The sequence below is a fragment of the Panthera uncia genome, assembly GCF_023721935.1.
Source record: "Panthera uncia isolate 11264 chromosome C1 unlocalized genomic scaffold, Puncia_PCG_1.0 HiC_scaffold_3, whole genome shotgun sequence".
In the NCBI taxonomy this organism is placed as follows: domain Eukaryota; kingdom Metazoa; phylum Chordata; class Mammalia; order Carnivora; family Felidae; genus Panthera; species Panthera uncia.
The window spans coordinates 490,278-503,564 of record NW_026057584.1 but is presented as its reverse complement, the minus strand read 5'-3'; the positions used below and the strand labels follow the sequence as shown (position 1 = coordinate 503,564).

The 13,287-nt window shown below is 65.3% G+C and overlaps 1 protein-coding gene across 1 annotated transcript in view; it reads right to left on the bottom strand.

The window, feature by feature from the left end:
* PDCD1 (programmed cell death 1) overlaps nucleotides 1-9,753 on the bottom strand; it is an 11,882-nt gene extending 2,129 nt beyond the window's left edge. The window contains exons 1-3 of the mRNA XM_049614488.1: nucleotides 9,602-9,753; nucleotides 2,119-2,478; nucleotides 883-1,044 (exon numbers count right to left, since the gene is read on the bottom strand). Coding sequence (XP_049470445.1) covers nucleotides 883-1,044; nucleotides 2,119-2,478; nucleotides 9,602-9,677 — 598 coding nt within the window. The 5' untranslated portion in view covers nucleotides 9,678-9,753. The remainder of the gene's footprint in view (nucleotides 1-882; nucleotides 1,045-2,118; nucleotides 2,479-9,601) is intronic.
* Nucleotides 9,754-13,287: the final 3,534 nt, after the last annotated feature.

Below are 13,287 nucleotides of genomic sequence, written 5' to 3'. Positions count from 1 at the left end.
CCTGACCCCAGCCTCCCTCCCTGACCCCAGCTGCCCTCCCTGACCCCTGCTGCCCTCCCTGACCCCAGCCGCCCTCCCTGACCCCAGCCACCTTCCCTGACCCCAGCTGCCCTCCCTGACCCCAGCCATCCTCCTTCTTGACCCCAGCCATCCTCCCTGACCCCACTGTCCTCCCTAACCCCAGCCGCCTTCCCTGACCTCAGCTGCCCTCCCTGACCCGCTCAGCGGGGAGATCTTGGAAGTCTTGTCCAGGGCCCTGTGGAACCTCCTATTCTCTGGCCACATGTCCCCCTGGGTGCCTGTCCCAGGAGACCATGACCTGGAGCCTGGGGAAGAGCTGACTCCTGGCTGGGTCCCCTCTCAGTGGCTCCAGGAGAATCAACTTCGGCACCTCCCTCCAGCCCCAGGGACATGTACCCATCGTCAGAGTGACCAGTCGTCCTCGTGACGCCGGGAGGCCAGGGTAGGTGCACCTGGCGGGGAGCTGGGGGCCTCATACCACCCTGGTGGTTGTGGTCAATAGCAGAGCCCAGCGGCTGTTAGAATGACTTTCACTGTGCCCTGTGGGCTGAGGTGTGGCCTGAGGTTTGGGGGTGGCCTTGGTGCAGTCAGAGTAGGTGGTTCAGTCTGTTGGGGGGCTTCTCCTCACTTTGGCAGCTGCCTACCCCCCATCCCTCCTTAAAACAGGTGTTAGGGAGAGGGGGCCCCGGAACTTGGGAGGCCTGCTCCAGGCCCAGCCCCTCCTTGAGGGGTCCTCGCTGCGAGGGTGCTGGGGGGAGGCGGTGGGGGGGGGGAGGGTTGGGATCCCTGGCGGGCGAGGCTGTGGGTTGTGCCTTGAGCTCTGTCTGCGGGGAACGGCAGTAGGGTTTGGCACGATGTTACCTCGAGTGGCCCTGGGGAAGGCCGCAGCCAGCACCCAGGTCAGCAGCAGCAACAGCAGGACACCCACCAGCACGCTTGTGACGCCCACGACCAGCCCCTGGCCCTGGCCTGTGAGTCTGGGTGGGGGGCTGGGACTCTCTGTGGGGGGCTCCAGGACTCTCTCTGGAGGGGCAGAAGGACAGAGACTCACTAAGGGGAGCCAGAGAGGGGGCACGGGGGGGGACCCAGGGAGGGGGGACCCAGGGAGGGGACATGGGGGGGACATGGGGGGGACCCAGGGAGGGGACTCAGGAAGGGGGGACCCAGGGAGGGGGGACCCAGGGAGGAGACCCAGGGAGGGGACCCAGAGAGGGGGGACCCAGAGAGAGTACACGGGGAGAGTACCCAGGGAGGGTACCCAGGGAGGGGGGGACCCAGGGAGGGGACGTGGGGGGGACATGGGGGGACCCAGGGAGGGCACCCAGAGAGGGGGGCCCGGGAGAGGGGACACAGGGAGGGGACATGGGGGGGACATGGGGGGACCCAGGGAAGGGACCCAGAGAGGGTACACGGGGAAGGTACCCAGGGAGGGGACCCAGGGAGGGGGGACCCAGGGAGGGGGGACCCTGAGAGGGTACACAGGGGGACCCAGGGAGGAGACATGGGAGGGACACTGGGAGGGACCCAGGGAGGGGACTCAGGAAAGGGGGACCCAGGGAGGGGGGGCCCAGGGAGGGGACCCAGGGAGGGGACCCAAAGAGGGGGGACCCAGAGAGGGTACATGGGGGCATACCCAGGGAGGGGACCCAGGGAGGGGGGACCCAGGGAGGAGACATGGGGGGGACAGCGGGGGGACCCAGGGAAGGGACTCAGGAAGGGGGAACCCAGGGAGGAGACCCAGGGAGGGGGGACCCAGGGAGGGAGGACCCAGGGAGGGGACCCAGAGAGGGGGGACCCAGGGAGGGGACCCAGGGAGGGGGGACCCAGGGAGGGGACCCAGCATCCTCCCCTGCCCTCTCCGAGTCCCGAGGGGCGTGGCTTCTAGGTCTGCACCGACCAGCCTCTTCCAGGCGGCACCTCCGTTGTTGAGCTTCCAAGCTTTCCCTACCCTGACAAGTGCCACCTGCCGCCCCCGCTGAGGCCCTGCCTTCCCTTAAGGGGCAGCGGGTGTGGGGGTGCTTCAGTCACCCCGTGTGTCGGAAGTGCAGCCTGGGTGGTCCCTGCCGCGCCCCCTGCCCCGGCCGCCGGGCCGTGCACCTTTCACAGTGAGCTCCGCTCGTGGGCTCTCGTAGATCTGCGTGTTGGGGGGCAGGTAGATGGCCCCGCAGAGGTAGATGCCGCTGTCGTTGAGCTGGGCGGCGAGGATGGTCGTGTGGAAGTCCTGCCCGCTGGGCAGCCGCGTGACGCGGAAGCGCCTGTCCTTGCCGGGCTCGGTGTGGTTCTCCTGGAAGGCGGCCAGCTTGTCCGTCTGGTTGCGGGGACTCACGCGGTACCAGTTGAGCACGAAGCTCTCGGGTACGTCGGGCAGGTGGCAGACGAAGGTGGCGTTCTCCCCCTCGACCACCGTGAGCTGGGCCGGGGAGAAGGTGAGGGGGCTCCAGGGCCTGTAGGGGGAGTCTGAGGCGTGGGGAGAGGACCGGCTGGTGAGGAAGGAGGCACGCGGGCAGCCCGCCCGGACCCTCCTGCTCTCCCGGCCTTCGCACACCCCAGCCCGCACCGGAGCCCCCTCTGCGGAGCCCCTGGCGGCTTCTCCCGGCCCTCTCTAGAGGCCATGGCGCTCTCCCCGGGCAGCTCTGTGGTGGGACTTTTGTCCTTTGAGCCCACCGAGACCTGAGGCCCCAGGTCCCCCCGTTTCTCCCTGGACCGTGGTGGTTAGTCCGTCACCCCTCCCTTGCTGACTCCGGGTTGCTAGTGTCCGGGGGCCTGACCCCCCACGTTTCTGGCTCCACCGTCCTGGGCCTCTGGCTCATCGGGGGCCTGGCCGGGTCCCGTGTATACTGAGGGTGGAGGGGTGGGTGTCCGAGAGGCTGGGAGGGGCCGGTGGGGGCCTCCCACGGAAAGCCCAGCCCCCAGGAGGCTCAGGGTCCAGCCTTTGGCCCGTCTCAGGACAAGCTCAGAGCTGGGTGGGGTCAGCGTGGGTCCCTCCGTGTCTTCCACCACGACCCTGGGGACGGGAGCTCGGAGGCCAGCCGGGCCGTTGCCCCCTGATATGGACAGAAATGGAGGCCCCTGACAGTCCTGGGCCCTGGCCCGCTCTCCACAAAACGAGGCCTCGCAAGAACACCCGACGGCCAGGGCTCTGGCCCAGCGACGCCGCCACGCCGGGCACGCCCAGGCCCGCACGCACACATGCACTCGTGCTCCCACACGTCCACAAGCGCCCGCGTGAGTGTACACGCCCTCGCATGCTCACCGCGGCAGGGGAGAAGCCCCTCCATGGAGGCCCAGGCATCTCGCCAGCAGCACCCATATGGGGTCAAGGCGACACGGGGACGGGTCACAGGCTCCCAGGGTTCCAGAGAGTCACGGCCAAACCCACACGTGCTGGGCCCCCCCTTCACTGTGGTCGGCTCACACGGGGAGGCTGCACCACGACCTGAGTTACACACGGGGAAACCAAGGCTTGGAGGGAGGAGGCGGCTGGCCACAGGCTGCTAAGCCGGGACCCAGCTCCGGCCCGGCTGCCCCCTGCCCCGGCCCCCTGCCCCTGCAGCCCTCCCGGCCCCTCCCGGCCCCTGCCGCGCTGCTCCCCTGGGAGCATCCAGACGTGAGACGTGGCCCAGTGGGGTCGTTTCCTGGCCCTCCCAGCATGTCCCCCACCCCTCTACTCCCCAAATGCTCCGGGACCGGGGACGTCAGTCCTGAGGTGAGGCCACGTGGCTGCCCCTCTGAGCTTTTCTTGCCTGGCGAGGCCTCCGCTCCGGCAACAGCGTGTGCCGGGCGAGGTTCCTCACACACGGGGCCACAGCCCTTCAGCTGGAGTCCCTCTGCCTCTGGGGACAGGGTGCCTGAGGCTGGTCACGGTGTCCTGCTGGCCGAGTGACCGTGGCCCCAGGGAAGAAGGGGCCGGTGCCAGGGCCCGGCGAGCCCCGTCGGGGCGCTGGTAACAAGAGCTCTTCCTGTACGTCCCCACTGGGCCCCTCACGTGGGGCGAGGTCACAGAGGTGGCGGGAGCAGGGTGGGCCCTGACACGCCCGCAGCACCCTTGTGCGTCGCTGGCCCTGCTCGGGGGAGCACGCGGGGCGCCCCCCACCCCCCTTTACACTGGGAGCCCGGAAGCTTAGAGAGGCTGGCCCAACCAGTCTGGACCTTCTACTTCTTGCCTCCCTGGTGTCTCCCTTGGCCACTGATGGAGGGACAGGGCTGTCACGTGGCCATGAGGGTGGGCACCCCCTGGGTGTCAGGGCCAGGAGGCCACCCAGCCTGGGGTCCCCTGGCCCCCGTGGGGGGGGGTGGCTGTCCGTGCATCTCTGCGGCCCCGCAGAGGGCCCATCCCCCTGGCCAGGAGGAGGCCAGAAGGCCTGGAGGGGGCCAGGCCGGGACTGGGGGGGGTGGCTGGTGCAGGCGGGAGGCCCACTGCCTTGTGGAGCCGGCCATCTGCTCACGGACCCCAGCCCGGCTTTCCCGGGGGTGACACAGCACCAGGGGCGCCCACAGTAAGCCTGTCTCCTATTTTAACCATGCGTCCCAGGCGCACACGACCAGCACGGGACAGCAGGACCGCTGACCCTGGCGGCACCGACAGCCGTTCTTACGCATCTGTCCGAGAAGCGCGCGTCCACTCACGGAACTCGTCGAGGGAGGAACAGTGCCAGCAGGGCGAAGTCTGGCACCGAGGCCGTGTGATCCGTGGGGCCCGCCCAGCCCCGTGCCTCCGGGCTCCCTCTGGTCCACGTGGTGCGTGGACTGCCCACTCCCGCAAGCCCCCCACCCCCCACAAGGGCCCCTCGAGGACTCTGGTTCAGACCCTCACTGCCCCCGCGTCTGACATGAATTTGCAACCATTTGGGTCACTTCTCTGTTCGTCGGCTCCTTGTGGGCCTCCCAGGGAGTCTGAACTTGGTGTGGAGGGGACTCTGGGCTGTCTGGAGCCCCATCCACCCTGGCCCAGCCTCTCTGCCTAGGCGTCTACACGGCAGCCTCCCGGTCCTGCCCAGGTCCCACTTCCTCTGGGCGCCATACGGCCTCGCCGCTTCTCCTCAGACTCCTTCCCGGGACACACTCCCACGGCCGGGCCCGTTCCCTTCCCACCCGCCCGTGTCCTCACAGCACGCTTAGGGGCAGGGGCCGGATACAGCGGCAGCTTACGCCTGGCCCGAGACAGGTCGAGGGGGTAGTGTTCCTGTGGGGAAGGCGGGAGGGGGCAGGCCCGTCGCAGGCTCCAGAGCAGCTCTGACCAGGGAGCACCCACCTCCCTCAAGTCACAGGGTGTGTGACCGTCGAGGGCGCTGGTTGTTTGGCCGGGGTGCAGGGCCGTAGGGGGGATCCCAGCCGGGTGCTCAGGGGCCTCTCCGGATGGAGAAAGATGGGCTCCCTGGAATAGGAGCCTGGGAGCACCAGGGGGGAGTGGGCCAGAGGGAGCACGGGGCTGAGACCTCATGGGGGAGATAGAGGGCTAGGTGGGCCCTCGGCTCTCTGCTCTCCGGGAGCAGGGGCGACGGCCAGATGGAGCCTGGGAGTCAGCCCAAACTCCTTCCCAGAGAAGGGTCGATAGTGGAACTCACTTTTGAGGACAGAGGATGGGAGTCCACTTTGTCCCTATGGTACCAACATCTGTGAGTCTTATATTGTTTGGGCTTAAACACTGAAATGTGGTCTATTTATATTTGATAATGAGATGTTTGGGGAGTGGGCTCAGGAGAGAACAGTGTGCCCGCCTGGCAGGGTGGGACCCCGAGACCTCACGGTGGGGCCCAGTGTCGCAGGACAGGCTGTGTGTCAGGCTCCCACAGAGAGCGGTGTGGCCCACGGGCCACACGTTTCACCCCCAGCTGGCGCTGGATTTAGGCAAACCTGTCTGTGGAGTCAGAAGGGTCACGCAATGGGCTGTCGGGGCTCCAGCCACCCCCACGGGTCTCTTACTCATCAGGACGGAAACAGGGTGCCTTGGCCTCCTTGCCGTGGGGTCCCCGAAGGGCCCCAGCACGCCTGTGATCACCCACAAACAGGTGTCAGACACACCCGGGGGTGCGTGCCTGCGCCCCTGGCTTGGACCCTTTCTGCCGTCAGCAAAAGTGAGAACAAACACATGGGGCCTCGTCCAAGTAAAAAGCGTCTGCACAGCAAAGAAAACCATCAACACAGTGGAAAGGCCACCTACGGGATGGGAGAAAGTGTTTGCAAATCACACATCTGATAATATCCAAAAGACGTAAAAACTCATGTAAATCGCTAGCAAAACGCCCAAACAATCCAATTAAAAATGGGCAGAGGACCTGAACAGACACTTTTCCAAAGAAGACACACAGAGGGCCACAGACACACGGAAAGATAGTCCACATCTCTCATCGTCAGGGAGATACAAATCCAAACCACGGTGAGACCCCTCCCCCCACACCGGTCAGAGTGGCTGACGTTTCTTTCACCCAAGAAACAGGTGCCGGCGAGGACGTGGAGAAAGGGCAGCCTCGTGCGCTGCTGGTGGGATTGCAAACTGGGGCAGCCGCTCTGGAGAACAGCGTGGAGGCTCCTCAAGAAACCAACAACAGAACTACCCTACGACCCGGCAATTCCTCTGCTTATACTTATCCGCAGAGAACAGAAAGACTAATTTGAAAAGATATGCGCAGCTCTACGTTTACAGCAGCATTGTACCAACAGCCAAAGTATGGAAGCAGCCGACAGACGATGGATAAGGCAGGGGTGCTGTGACACAACGGAATGTTGCTCAGCGATTAAAAAAAAAAAGAAAAAAAAAAAAAAGAACGAAACCCCGCCATTTGTGACCACATGGACGGAGCCGGAGAGCATCGCTCTAAGTGAAGTAAGTCGGTCGGAGAAAGACAAACACCGTAGGATCTCATTTCCACGTGGAATCTAAGAACAAAAAGCAAAGTAAAACACGACCCGAGCTCACGGACGTAGGGGACAGACTGGTGGCTACCGAGATGGGGAGGGAGGTGCTGGCAAGTTGGGGGGGGGGTGTCAAAGCGCATAAACTTGCAGCTACGAAATGCGAGAGTCACGGCGCGGGGATGCGCAGCACGGTGACGGGGACGACAGTCAGTGGAAGCGCTACGGAGTGGACTGAAAGTTCTCACTACAGGAGACGCGTTTTGTGACTGTGTGTGGTGACAGATGTTGGTGGCCTTACCGGGGTCGTCGTTTTACAGTATATACACATCGCGAATCATTTCATTGTGCACCTGAAATTACTACGTTGTGGTCAGTCGTACCTCAGTAAAAATATTCCTAATTCTGTATTCCCGATCCTAAGGCTTTCCATATCCAAAATAAAATTGAGATTTGATTTAAAAAAACAAACACCACACGCACACACAGAGAAGGGCAGGGCTGGCGGTGGCAGAGAGAGCTGGGCCCCCAGTTGGAAGGAGCCGAAGACAGAGACATCTGAGTGAAGCAGGGGGTCCTCGGCTGGGCTCCCATCAGGGCCGGATAACCCAGCCTGGGGCGCCCTGGGGTGCGGGAGCATCCGGGCTGTGGGTCAAGGCTACCGTCCAGGGAGGAAGCCTCTGGAGTGTTAGCAGAGAAGTCTGACATCTCGGAAAGCGCTGTGGGCTGAGCTGTGACCCCTGGTGCATGTGTTGAAGGCCTCATCCTCAGCACTGCAGAACGTGACCTTATTTGGAAATAGGGTCATTGTACGTGTAATTAATTAAGATAAGCTGGAGCTTGTGGGTCCCTCATCCGACATGACTGGTGTCCTTGTAAGAAGGGGGAAATTTGGACGCAAACATACGAGAGCTCCGTGTGAAGCTGGAGCGGGGATGGGGTGATGTACCCACAAGCTAAGAAACCCCAAGGACTGCCAGCAAACGGCAGAAGCCGGGGGAGCCTGGAACGGATGCCCCCTCCGCTTCGGAGGGGGCCAGCCCGGCCCACACCTACTCTCGGACCCGCAGCCCCCAGGGGTCGGTATTTCGTTATGGCTCACCCGGCAAATTAACACGGAAGCAAATGTGCCAGGGTTGCGAGCTGGCCACTCTGGGGAGGGGGTCCGCTGCCTGCTTTTGTGACTTTGCTGTAGGTTTCAGGCATTTCTCAAAATTATAAAGCAGAAAAGATACATAAGCGAAATCTGGCTTCAAAGGACATTATCACGGGTTGTGCCGGACAGTTTTCATTAACGATCTGATTCCATTCTCAGCATAAGGCAGGCATCCCTGTCCCCAGCGGCAGGTGCCTTGTCAGCGATGCTGAACTCAAGCCTGCCTGTTTCAAAGCCTGTACGTACCCTTACCATAGTTGTTCGCTAGCATAGGGCTCGGCCAACTCTTGGGTTTGGGATATTTCATAAAATGCAAAACAAAAAACGTGTAGATGAGGATCTGTGGGGGACACCCATGGAAACGACCAAAATAATAAATACAGAGAATAAATCAGGAAGGGAAGGAGATGACGTGGAACCAGATGTCCCACAGCCAGCAGTGCCGGAGGCCGATGGAAGAGCCGGAGGACCACCCGGCCTGTGATGTCGGCAGCGTGAGCGCTCAGTGCTGAGGTGGGGAAACGGAGGCACACCCAACCACGTTCTTATCTTCCCCTGCTTTGGGAAGGGGTCCTGGTGGGTAGCCGGCCACCAGGGCTGAGTCGTGGCCTGACTATGCTCGGATGACATCCGCCCCTCGGCCCCTGTTCCCCGGGCTCCCACGCAAGGACCCCCATGGGGCACCTTTTGGCCACAGGCCCTTGGACAACCGACCTCTGTTCTGAATTCCCTCCCTTGAACCTGAGGGCCAGGCCAGCCTGAGGAGGAAATGCAGGGTGGTTGCTGCCTGGAGGCCCTGGAGGGGCATCAACACTCCGGGACGGGCAGCCCCAGGGTCGGGGTGGGGGGATGGGACGCTCAGGGGCCGTCACACCTCTGAGCCCAGCGAGGTCCAGAGAAAAGACTCTGGGCTCCTCCCAGGGATCCACCTTCCCTGGAGGACAAGGGCAGCCAGGCCCCTCTCCCTGACCAGCAGACTCTGACTGGGGGCCCCCAGGGCCTGCCCGACAGACACCCGCCGAGAGGGGGCTAGGGGCCAGGGCCTCCTTGCCAGATCCTGCCGCAGATGCCCCCCCCCCAGCCGTGCCCACCCCTGCACACCCAAGAGTCTTGTCTAGAGGCCCCAGGCCCGTGGCAGGTGGGCTGGAGAGGTGAGAAGTCTTCACCTGAATGGCCGCACCTCGGATATAATTAAAGAAGTGTCTCTGGGCCGTCCAGCCTGGAGCCTTGCAGAGACAGTCCTCCCCCTGGGAGGCTGGTCCCATCCCCAGGAGAACATTAGCATCTGGGCTGAGGACCCATCATCCTTCAGAGAGCGTCCGGCCTGTCCCACGGGACTCTGAGGAGGAGCTGGGAGGTTCCTGCCTGCTTATCGGCAAGGATTGGATTGGACACCAGGTGAGGTGGGCAGGCAGGAAACTGGAGCCCAGAGAGGCCCCTTCCCCTGCCCAAAGCCACACAGCACCCTGCCAGGGGCAGAGCTGGGCCTCCGGGCCCTGGCCCCCCACCCCCCCAGCCCCCTCCCCACCTGCCAGGGAGCATGGGTGGGAAGTCTTCCCCCTGACCACGTACCTAAGAGCCATCCTGGCCACCAGCCCAGCTGCAGCACGGCCCAGACAAGAGGCCAGGGCGCCCGTGGGGTCCCCATGCCTGGAGCGGCAGCCGCTGCCTCCGTAATCTCTTCCTCCACGGCTCTGGTAGAGTGTCAGCGGAAAGGAAACTGTCCCGTGTTAGGACGAGGGACCCGCCCCAGCCCCAGCCCTGCCCCCTCTTCCTCCTCCTCCACGTGGGTGGAGATTGGAGGGGAGCCTGAGAGAGAGAAGGGTACAGAGGGAGACAGAGAGACAGAGATGGGGGTGGGGGGGTGGGAGAGGGAGATGGGGGGAGAGATAGAAGACAGAAGTAAGAGGGTAGAGACGCAGGAGCCACAGAGACCCAGAAATGGAGGGAGAGAGAGAGGCCGAAGGAGGAGGGAAGGCCAGCCGCCGCTCCCCCACCGTGGGGTCTGTCCAGCAGCAGTTTTTGTCCCTTTATTTGTTGTTGCTTCTTCGCCCTTCCGCTGAGGCTGGTGAGGCTGCAGGGCCCTGTGTCCTCCCCCCTCCTGCCCTTGGGAGGGCAGGTCGTCTGGGCTCAGGCACCGCCCCCCCCACCCCTTGTCTACAATGAAGGGTGGCGTCAGCCCACCTTGTCTGTGCTTGAGGGGTGGAATCCACATACCCTGCCACTGCTGAGGGGGGGGCAGGGGGCAGGGAGCAGGGGGGAAGGACAGAGGGCAGGGGTAGGGGGGAAGGGGCTGGGGCAGGGACAGGGAGCAGGGGGCAGGGGGCAGGGGAAGAGGGCAGGGGGCAAGGGGAGGGGGGAGGGGCAGGGCAGGGACAGGGAGCAGAGGGCAGGGAAGAGGGCAGGGGGCAAGGGGAGGGGGTAGGGGCAGGGCAGGGGGCAGGAAGCAGGGGACAAGAGGAAGGGGAGGGGGGGGGGCAAGGGGCAGGGGACAGGGGCAGGGGGCAGAGGGCAGGGGGCAGAGGGCAGAGGCAGGGGTAAGGGGCAGGGGCTAGGAGCAGGGGCAGGAGGTAGGGGCAGGGGCAGAGGGCAGGGGGCAGGCTCAGGGGGCAGGGGCAGAGGGCAGGGGGCTCTTCCACGGCCAAGGGCTCACCCCACCCGGGGGCTGCAAGGCCACCACTCTGGGGCAGCTGAGGGTCTGTACGATCCCACGTGAGACCCCTCTCCTCCAGTCCTGTGTCGGGGACTGGGGTCTCCCTGGCCCCGGGGTGGCCTTGGTTTGCCCGGCCCTGAGGCTGCCGGCCCAGCTTCAGGGGCCGCAGGCCAGGCGGGGTCCAGCGTCCTTCCACAGCGGCCCCCGGCTCTTCCTCCATGCAGTGTCCCTAGGACACCCAGTCCTGGAGGCTCAACCTGTCACGCAGCCCCCCTTGCCCGGCCCCCCCAGCACGTGGTCCTGGGGTCCCCAGGGACGCCGGGGTCTGGAGGCGGCTGCCGGTTTCCTGGCCCGTGCTCTTGTGTCCGACGGTGACGAGCGGGAGCGGAAACGGCTGACACGGGTGGCTGGGCGCGTGGGTCTCACAGCCTGAGCGACAAGGCAGAGCCCGCCTGGCAGCTGGCGGGCCGCCCGGCTCCACTCGGCTTGGCGGCGAAGGGAAGACATTAAAGAGAACTGAAGCGGTGGAAAAAGAGCATCAAAGACGCGTCTGCAGGCGAGGGCGAGCAGAGGAAGCTTCGGTGCTGAGCGAAGGGCCACTCCCAGAGCCGGGGCGCGGGCCGCGGGGGCGGCGTGGCGGGCGGGAGCCCTGCCGGCCAGGCTGGGCACAGGGCCTGTGGCTCACCCGAAGCTGCCGGGTGGCTCAGGGGCTGGCCTGGGGGACAGCCCCCGTGGACACCCCTCGTGGACAGCTGTCCCCCGCACACCTGCCTCGTGGCCTCCCCTCAGATGGCAGGCGCTTGGCCTGGGGCTGGGGAGGCGGGTCAGGTCAGGTTAAGGACGGCCGGGTGCCCGGCAAGGCTCAGACCTGTGGGCACCTGCCTCGAGGCTCCGCGCTGGGGGGCACAATGCCCTGTGGGGCTCGGGGCTGGAGGGCCTGCCGGGAGGGGCGGTGTGGGGGGTGTGCTCTGTGTGGAAGATGTCGCCGGGCCCCCCCGGGGGCCCCTGCACCCCAGCCACACTGGCTGTGATTCCACGGGCAGGAGCTTGGATGCGCATCTAGAGTGGGCCCCCAGAGAACCTAAGGGTGTGTGGTGCCCCTCCTTGCCCAGCGCCCTCTGTCCCCCCTCTGTCACTTCCTCTCTCCTCCCTCCTCGGCTCCTATCCCCCCTTCCCACTGATGTCCGCTGGGCGGTGGGCTGCGTGCAGGGGCCCACTGGAGAGGTTGAGAGGGGCACTCGGACCCTGGGGGCACTGGGTTGGCAGGGGTGATATGGAGGCAGAGGGGGGCACAGAGACCATGAAGGCTGGGGAGGCAGGGAGGGGGGGAGACAGGGCCCAGGGGAGCCTCCCACCCCACCCTGGGGTGGGCAGGACCAGCAGGTGACTGGATCAGAGCCGGTGGAGGAGGCTGGGACAGGTGGGGGAGGAGGCAGGAGCCCCAGGGACTATTGGGGTGCCGTACCCCCAAGGGGAGCTCCCTACCACCTGTCGGCATGCTTTCCCCCAAACTCATGCTGTCTCCCCCAAACACAGTGTCCCCCTCACACACAGTGTCCTTGTCAGTATCCCCATCATAGTCTCCCCGACACACACAGTGTCCCCATCATACACACTGTCCCTGTCACACACACTGTCCCGGTCACACACAGTGTCCCCCTCACACACAGTGTGCCCTTCCCCCACCATCTTTCATTGGGGACAGGAGGGAAGGGGAAGGTCAGGGTCTTCATCTGTCCCCTTCTGGTGGCCCCTGCTAGTCGGCCCTCTCCTCCCTGCCGTGTCCTGGCTTCACCCCTTCAGGTTCAGGAGGTCCCAGCCAGGGTCGCCTGCTCCCTGCCCCCACCTCCGGACCCTCTCCAGTAGGCAGGCATCGGGGATGCCCCCCGACCCCCCGGGTCAGGGGTCTCCCGCGAAGAGCGTGTTGTGTGCGGTCACTGGGAGATCGTAGGCTCTCTCGCCTGCCTTGTACCCTGGCCAGGCTCTCTTGAGGGCGACATTCTGCCCAAGGACCGGGCGCGTGGCGTGGTTAGTGTCGCACGGGGTTGCCCGTGGGACGGCCTGAGCGTCCTGCACTCGGAGGGAGAGCTGTGGGGGAGGCTGGCGTGTGGCCTGCCGGGCTGGGCGCCACGGGGCAGGACCCTGGCCGCATTCCCGCACGTGTGCGCGTCTGCAGCGGGCTCCTCACTGCGTTCTCTGCGGAGGCCTGTGGTCTGTGCGGGAGACTGTCAGGGCTGCGCCTGCTGGGCGCCGTGTGCCCGTGTCCCTGTGTCCGACCTGCTCCGCGTCCACTGTTTGCTTCCGGCAGGACCAAGGGGAGAAGGCTCGGGAGGCCCCGGGCTGTTAGCGAGGGGGGTGCCCCCCTCCCCCCCCAGGTGCTCTGGTCCCAGGCGGTCTGGTCCTGCGGGGTGCCCCCCTCCCCCCCAGGTGGTCTGGTCCTGCGGTGTGCCCCCCCTCCCCAGGAGGTCTGGTTCCCAGGTGGTCTGGTCCTGTGGGGTGCCCCCCCTCCCCCCCAGGCGGTCTGGTCCTGTGGGGTGCCCCCCCTCCCTGCCCAGGCGCTCTGGTCCCAGGGGGTCTGGTCCTGCGGGGTGCCCCCCTCCCCCCC